The 8,191-nt window shown below is 41.4% G+C and overlaps 1 protein-coding gene across 3 annotated transcripts; it reads right to left on the reverse strand.

Moving 5' to 3' along the window:
- Positions 1-1,717: 1,717 nt before the first annotated feature.
- LOC135266725 (uncharacterized) lies at positions 1,718-6,155 on the reverse strand. 3 transcript variants are annotated; one of them, XM_064357958.1, is made up of 2 exons: positions 2,405-6,155; positions 1,718-1,910 (listed from the first exon to the last, which is right to left on the reverse strand). In XM_064357958.1, exon 1 carries the CDS (start codon positions 3,767-3,769, stop codon positions 2,843-2,845), a length of 927 nt encoding a protein of 308 aa, XP_064214028.1. In that variant the 5' UTR covers positions 3,770-6,155; the 3' UTR covers positions 1,718-1,910; positions 2,405-2,842. The 3 variants fall into 3 exon arrangements, with proteins under 3 accessions (XP_064214028.1, XP_064214026.1, XP_064214027.1); XM_064357956.1 differs by having other exon boundaries at positions 2,122-3,769; XM_064357957.1 differs by lacking the exon at positions 1,718-1,910 and adding an exon at positions 2,071-2,344 and having other exon boundaries at positions 2,405-3,769.
- Between the last annotated feature and the right edge of the window lie 2,036 nt (positions 6,156-8,191).

Below are 8,191 nucleotides of genomic sequence, written 5' to 3' on the forward strand. Positions count from 1 at the left end.
CAATATGATTCTGTAGTACTGTTGCTAAATATACCATTTTCTCGACGTAAAGAGATTGAAAAACGTCAAATTTTGGAGTTAGGAAGACCAACTCCACGGTTGTGTATGGTCAAATTAGCTGGTTCACATTCGCGATCTTTTCAAAATTCGTGGTATGCTAGTCATACTTGGTTATGCGGTAGCATTTTTAAAGAAAGTTTATTTTGTTGGCCGTGCATATTGATTGGCAATGTAAAACATGTGTGGAGTTCGGGCAATGGTTTCAAGGACTTGAAAAATTTTTCACGCGGGGTAAAGTTACACGAAGCATCCAAGGAACATATAAAAAACTGCATTGGTTTAAAAAGAATTGAAAAAAACACACTTAGCGTCGCAGAAGCATTACAAGAACACTCTAATTTCAACAAAATTCTATTCAATGAAAATGTTAGAAAAAACAGACTCTTAATAGCATATTTAATAGATGTAACATTGCTTTTTTTTCTTTAGTATATTCATCACAATTTTCAAAATTTGACAAAAAATTTCCTTCTGCATTTCTAATAAAATTAAATTCTATTTACCCAAATATTTTCGAACCTGTTGGGCAGATTACCTCATGGGTGACATGGAAATATCTGCAATTAATTTGTTGCTTCTGTTTTCTCTTGGCCTCACCTGACTCAAGAGTCACGAGCCGCCACTGCTTTATACCCTAGTATTTTGATTTCCTTTTGCAGGTAATGATAATTACTTGGTTTTATTATCTACCAACTCTCTATTTACAAGATTATTATTACACCCCGTGTCTATTGTGACGTCTACGTTCTTACCTCTATGCTACCCCGTTATTAATAATATATTTGTCGGTTGTAAAAATGCTGTCGACTCGGACGATATCCGGACGCACGTCGGACGCCGCGCCGCCTTTACTCTTTTCCCGCATAGCTTTCCACGTCGCTCCTACCTTCGTTCTTCTTCCTGTTCCGGTGTGGCGTGATTTAAAGTTTTTTCTCGAAAAACAAAAGCCTTGACTTTTCAATTTCTTTTGGTCGAGCAGGAGGTTCCTCCAACAGAGCGATTACATTTATTTTCTGTAAGATCCTCAGCCTCAACTTGTGAGATCACCCAATTATAGGAGAGACGTGCAGTCCAAAATTAATCTCAATTAACTTTAAAATTAATATATTAAAGGGAATTAAATGGTTAACAAAATACATATGAGAAATTGACGTTCATTGACAGAAATAAAAATGATTTACAAAACTTAATAAATTTACGGAGTTTAATTAACATTTTTGAACTTTAATCCAACAAAATTAAATCAAACTAATCAATACAATGAGGTCTTGAATTAACAGTTTTTAAACTGACAGTACTACATTTACGAAAATATAGTGTAACCGTTTTAAACCGAACTGAAATTTATTATGACGGAAATTCTCTAGTTTATCAAAATAAATTGTCCAGCGTGATTGTACCGAGAAATGGATTCTCACAACGGATGATTTTTCATGAACGGATCAACTTTTGCCAATTTCTATCTAACATTATGTAGGGCCATTTTTGAAACGCAAAATAACAGCTAATTGGAACACGTGCAAAATCCATTACAATGGCCTTTGATGAACCGATTTTTGTACAGAAGCGTAATTATCGCAAATTACAAACATATGCTTGTTAGCTTCCCAAAGGGGTAAACAAGAGTGAATGGGGTTTTACCGCCAGAAAGACACTATTCGGAAAACACCATTTTATTTTATACAGATTTGAACTGCGTACTACGCGACTACTGCGTATTCGTACTATTCAACGCCTTCGCAGGCGCCTGCGTCGGGTACGCCTGGGTATTGCCATTGGAACTGCCTATATTCCGCTAACACGGCCATCCTGTTCCTGTTGCGTCCTCGCAACGCAACTCAAGGGAAATTCTGAAAACAGAAATCACAAGACAGTACTCCTGTCTTCACTACTTTGACTTGTCTTTGATATCCTTGTTCAGGACTATCAGACTTACTCTGTTTTGTCTCTGATTTCACGAAATGAATGTCACAACTTTATTTCTGTTACAATTTGTGGGATCGCCACTAATGTGTTTGTTTTTTTTTGTACGGTAAGTGGGACTGCCACTAACCAACTCACTTGGACTGTTGTCATCAGATGGTACTGCCATCCTTCCCTTTTTACCTAGTGGTTCTGCCACTACTCTGTACATACCAGACATACCAGGTGGTGCTGCCACCCTAATTTGCCAGTGGTACTGCCACTCTTCACATTTACACACATCAGGTGGTACTGCCACCTTCCAGGCCTAGTAGGACTGCCACTAGCCGATTAATTGCACTTTGAGTGATACAGCCATTCACTTTTTATTGTTTGTAATCAACTTTATTTGTATTCGATCCGTTTTGTTTACTTTACTTACTTAGTAACTTAATCAGAAGTCTCCGTTGAGGGCCAAGATCTCAACTGTTCGTGTGCAGCTACAGTGGTCCTCTGTCCCTTTTTCGTTAACAGATATCTCTCGTTCGGAAGTCGTTTTGACACAGTATAAGGGCCTATGTACTTCGCTTTTAACTTTCCACCACCAGCTAGTTGAGAATCTTCAACTGCTACCTTATCTCCTTCCAAAAATAAACTTGAACGAAATCGAGTCGCATCGAATCGCTGAGCGTGCTTTTTCTTGTTTTCCTGCATACGGACACGTGCATCGGCGACGGCCTTGTCAGGGTCGACGAAATGATCGCTTGTCGGCGCGTCTCCCAAAAATTGTTGAGTTGCGACCAATCTCGGATTTATTCCCAATTGTAGTACTGCGGGTACGTAACCAGTTGCAGAATGAACAGTAGAATTCAAATTGTCTTCAATTACGAATCTGCATTTTCCCGGTAGTAATATGATCCCGTGTATTATTTCGATAAGTTTCCAACATTGTTTCTAATCGTTGGTTGATGTCATCGGTGAGACCACTTCGGTTTATTTTTAGGCAATGCGTTGTTAATACTTTCGGAAGATTGCGATGGTCATGGTGTAACTCGAGACCCTCGCTTGTTTTCTCGATGCGTAAGCAAGATCGACTTATCACATCCCAGCCAATAATCACGTCAATATTACCAGGAATTGCGGAATCGGGCACAACCAAAAAGGCTACTTCGAGAGTCACTTTTGGCAAAAAGATAATTAGTTCGGAAACACCCACAGCGTATACGGTTTGAGTTCCAACACCAGCGAAAGCACACGATTCACTAGTGTTACGAATTCGAGCGTCCAACGCTTTAACTACAGAATGTTTTATGATGGAAACGTCAGCACCACTATCAATTAAGTAAACGAACCTAAACTTATTGTTTTTCTTTAACAACGAAGCCATTGGCGTTGTATTCAAGTGGCGGTACTTTTTCACCACAAACGCTTTTTTTGGCCTGCCGTGTTTCAACCAACAATTTGACTCCGTGTGTCCCATCTTCTTACAGTGGGAACACGTTGGTGGGCCATCTTTTGTCTCTACTGCCACCTTAGTACTAGTATCTTTGTCAATGTCCACATTACAATTGTTTTTATGGTGTCCACTTTGACCACATCTAAAGCAAGATCCTTTCACAAATTTTTCACGACGTCGCGGCATACTAGACACATCAGTGGACCGAGAACTCTGGTTTTGCACGACTCGCTGTTTCCTGCGGCGAGCATCAAACTCGCTCAGGATCTTCAGGAGCTCCCGATCATCAGTGGGTTGATGCATGCGGATGGTAGCCTGAGCTTCTCCGTGGTCCAACCCATACTCTACCATACTAAGGATGGTGTTCCAATGCAAGTCGCGATAGAATCGATTGATGGATCGAAGCTTTCGGATTCCGTAGTCGCTAAGTGACTCACAATCGCGACTGCGGAGAGTAGCAGCAGTAAATGCTCGGGCACCTGGTGTTTCGCGATCTGGGAACGCAACTATAAGGTTTTTGCAAAATTCATCTCAGGTGCGATGTACTGGTCTCCAGTCACAGTAGTATCGATGGGCACTCCCCTTAAGAGCTTCGCCCGCTTTGGCAATCATGAGGACATCCCCAATATGTAATTCTACCTTAAGTTTAGTTGCGATGTCCAACCAATCCTCGATTGCGTAATCGCTACTTTCGGGATTAAATTCCGACAAGCGGAAAGATGTGTTTGCTAAAGCTTGCGCAGAACCTTCTCCGGTTGCTGACGTGCTAGGTGTTGGCCCAGTTGCCATCTTGGAATGACGTGTTATTTCGGTCATCTCAGATAACTGTTTTTGTTAAGCAGCTACAAGCGCAATTAGCGTTTCCTGCCACACAACCTTGGCTCGTTTTGGGGCGGGGGGATGATTGTCTTGTTGTTCTTCTTCTGTCACATTCTCGTCTTCAAGATTCGAGATGTCTTCAGGAAGATTGTTTTCCTCCGCCATTGTTCTTTGTCTTAAACTATTTCACAACAGACACTAGTGGGAACTTCGCGGTAGGATTCTCGAATCCCACTTCTGATGTTAGCTTCCCAAAGGGGTAAACAAGAGTGAATGGGGTTTTACCGCCTGAAAGACACTATTCGGAAAACACCATTTTATTTTATACAGATTTGAACTGCGTACTACGCGACTACTGCGTATTCGTACTATTCGACGCCTTCGCAGGCGCCTGCGTCGGGTACGCCTGGGTATTGCCATTGGAACTGCCTATATTCCGCTAACATGCTTATCAAATATCAGGAAAATCTTTGGACCGACGGCAATTTTAGCAACTCACTACTTTACTAACTTTGAAAGTACTCAACCACTTTAAATAATCCTGTCAGGAGAGCTGGTGCCGAGGTGTCGGGGTCAGGTCATCAATTTTAGTTAAGACAACGTCTGAAAAATAAAATGGGGGTGTGAGTAATCCAGTCCATCAGAGTGAGACGTCCACAATCGCCATTTGTGAACCAATAAATGTAACAGTCGTTAACCCAAAATAATTATGCAAATCTACCATCAATAAAATATGTAATTCGAATAGAATCGGTTGAGCTCTGTCCAAGGGGTTTAAAAGGTTAACAGTCGCAGTCCTGGTCAATAGGACTCCAGGAGCATAGGGGAAAACCAGGCAAAGGGTTACCCCTTTGCTCATAGATACCACCCAGCCCGCCTGTCTCTGGATCAGCAGCAATCGAGAGACCACCTCGCGGTTCTGACGTGCAATAGGCAACGCTGCCTTGTCATCCACCACTTGTCTTAGGTTGTGCAATGAGTACCCCGGTAATATCCGTCCAGCGTCTACTTCGAGACCCGCAGGTCATTCAACACCAAGCGTGCAATGGATATTATGTTCATGGTACTCGCCTATGACCAACATAAAAAGGGGGCGGTTTCGGGCAGTGCAATGATCACCTTTTTGGCCAACCTGCTCAGCCGCTAATCAAACATAGCCCTAAGCGTGCAATGGAGGCCCTCTTCATAGTGCAGGTGGTGAACAAGTCCCTATAAACCTCATGGCCGCAGCCGTATCTCAGGGGCGGTTCCGGGCAATGAACACCTTTTTGGCTAACCTGCTCAACTGCTAATCACACATAGCCCTGAGCGTGCAATGGAAGCCCTCTTCATAGTGCAGGTGGCGAACAAGTCCCTTAACCTCATAGCCGAAGCCGTCTCACGGACCAACGAGCAAGTGCAATGATCACCTTCCAGCGTTCTCCCCACGACCTATTCTGCAACCTAGACCTGGGGGTGCAATGAACGCGGCTGCCTAGTGATCCCCCGCGTCCACAAATAAACATAAACCAGACCTGGAGGCCTCGCGACGCCGCGACCCTCCAGCGTCCCCTGTTGGGTTAATCTCGGCGTGCAATGGGCATTTTCGAGCGCCGCCCCGCCTCAAGCTTAACCGTGGATTAATTAAGGATAGACAGACTAACAAAGTTTAGCTCGACATGTCGGGGCTCAACTCAATCTTATTCATAGTTCGTCAACTCTCAATTCAATATCATTCTCATCAAATATCACCAACTTTAGTATCAACCAATTAAATAAACTATCAACTGATGAATAGCGCATTAATTCAACTTCAGTTTGATATTGTACTCAATACTCACGCAGGTTTCTGATGAACGTTATCAACAATTATAAATATCAACACCGCAGCAATTAAAATAATGATTGAACGACTCACCCTACCGTTGATATGGTAATTATCATAAATCTCTACACCTTATGGGATTGAAAAACCCCAACAAACTGGGATTACTCAGTGATAACTTACCTTGATTCACTTAAGCAATTACTTTAAGTCACTCTAACTTGGAACTGACTCTAGCTCACACTACCCCTCTAAAGTGTGGGTGAAAACTAAAAACTCATATGCAAAATTGCATATTCGAAGGCGTCTTTCTCACGGTCGACTTGGGGTGGTCTGCTTGTCACCCTGACTAGCTAATAAATTAGGCTCAAGTGTTTATGTTTCTCGAAATAAAAGTCTCGGGGTCTTTTCGGAACTTTACTGACTAATTACCCTAATTATCTACATGCTAATCTATGACGAAAAGTAAAAAAAAAACAAACTACCATTAAATTAAAATATAAATAAAAAAAATTATGACCGCTCGGACTTCAATCTACAATTATTTAATTATTATCTAATTTTCGTAACTTATACGATAATGAAATAATACGAAACGAACTAAATTTAAATGGCAAATTTTTGTGGGGGTTCGTAAGTTGGAAATAGAGACCAAATCACATCGCCAATTAGTTATCGCGCTCTTTACTCATATCCATCAATCAACACGCTCGAGTTTCTTACGCTTTCCAGAGCAAATCTTAATAACTTTAACGTGTTCATGTCTAAAGTAAATAAACCAGATTTCATTTTAAACCAAAACAGATCTATTTCGTATCGCAACAGACGGAATATAATATGGTACGACATGGTAAGTTAGAGCTGCTAGGCAGAAACAAATCAAAACTTACTCATTATTACTGCAAATCGGCTCGGAAGACTCTGGGTCTGGTAAACTGGACACTAAGAGGTAGCTAAGAGCTATCTCCACTGACAATGTAACTGACCGCAAAATGATGCGACTGATTGCGAATAAGTCTGATCAAGTCAATATGGAGATCCGCGGCTTCGTCTATTTATTAGCACAGTCATGTGACATGATCACATGGTGCAAATCTGACGTGTCTTCTGTTTGACGTTCACATACACGTGTCATGGTCATCCTTCGATTCGGGTGAGAATGTTTATAATACGTCTTTAAGCAATTAGCTTAACATGGTTTTGCACTAAATGGTGATCTATTTCAGCTCTAATTCGTACACGATATTAATTGAAATGGAATTTTCCCGATTTTAACAGTGAGAAAGTGTATAATTTAGTCTCTTTACATTGGATTTTGAAAAATAATGGCGCACAAAAAGGCAAGCGCTTTTTAGCATGTCACACCCGCAGACGTCCGCAAAATGTTCAGGTTTTCCGCTGACGAAGCATTTTTTTGACTGGGGAGCCGGGTTCCTCTCGAAGATGCGTAATGTACCAGTTTATCACAAGAAAAACAGATAGGCCTTTCCATTCTTGGTCCAAGTATGTGGGAATTGTCGCCGAATTTTCCATTTTCGGTTTTCCTCGTGGCTGGTCCGTGACCTGTCCGCTTCCGTTTGCTGACGTTGCGGTTTGTCGTTTATTGTTACGAACGCATTCTCCGCTAAAATGTTGTTAACCAGAGACTTTTTCTACACTTCGCTAACTTTGAAAACAAGATTTTTGATGTCTTTCTTACTCATCTTTGGGTCGCCAAACATCAAAAATGTTTCCGCTAATTGTGGCAGCAAACCTTTTTCGCAAAACATTCTGAAGGTCGCATCCGGCATGTGAGGGTCGTATTCCTGTTGAAGCGACAATAACTCGAAATAATAGGATTTTATGTCTTCGTTCCCTGTTTTGCATTTTTCGTGTATTTTCCTCGTCCGAATTCCTCTAGGAAGTCTGCTACTAATTGCCTCTACGTTTTTGTAGCGTTTTGTACTTCTCCTGTATACTCATTATACCATACCGACGCCGACTTTTCTAGGAAAATCGGAAGGTACGCAATTTTTAAGTTGTCGTCCCAAGCGTATTGTATTCGTTACGTTAGATTCATTCTGTATAATGTTAGAACAAGAAAAGTACGAGCTTTAGCTTTAACAACGTTTTAAACAATAGTTTACGAGAGGATAGGTGCAAATTTTTCA

This window comes from Tribolium castaneum, chromosome 7 (genome assembly GCF_031307605.1).
Source record: "Tribolium castaneum strain GA2 chromosome 7, icTriCast1.1, whole genome shotgun sequence".
Taxonomy (NCBI): domain Eukaryota; kingdom Metazoa; phylum Arthropoda; class Insecta; order Coleoptera; family Tenebrionidae; genus Tribolium; species Tribolium castaneum.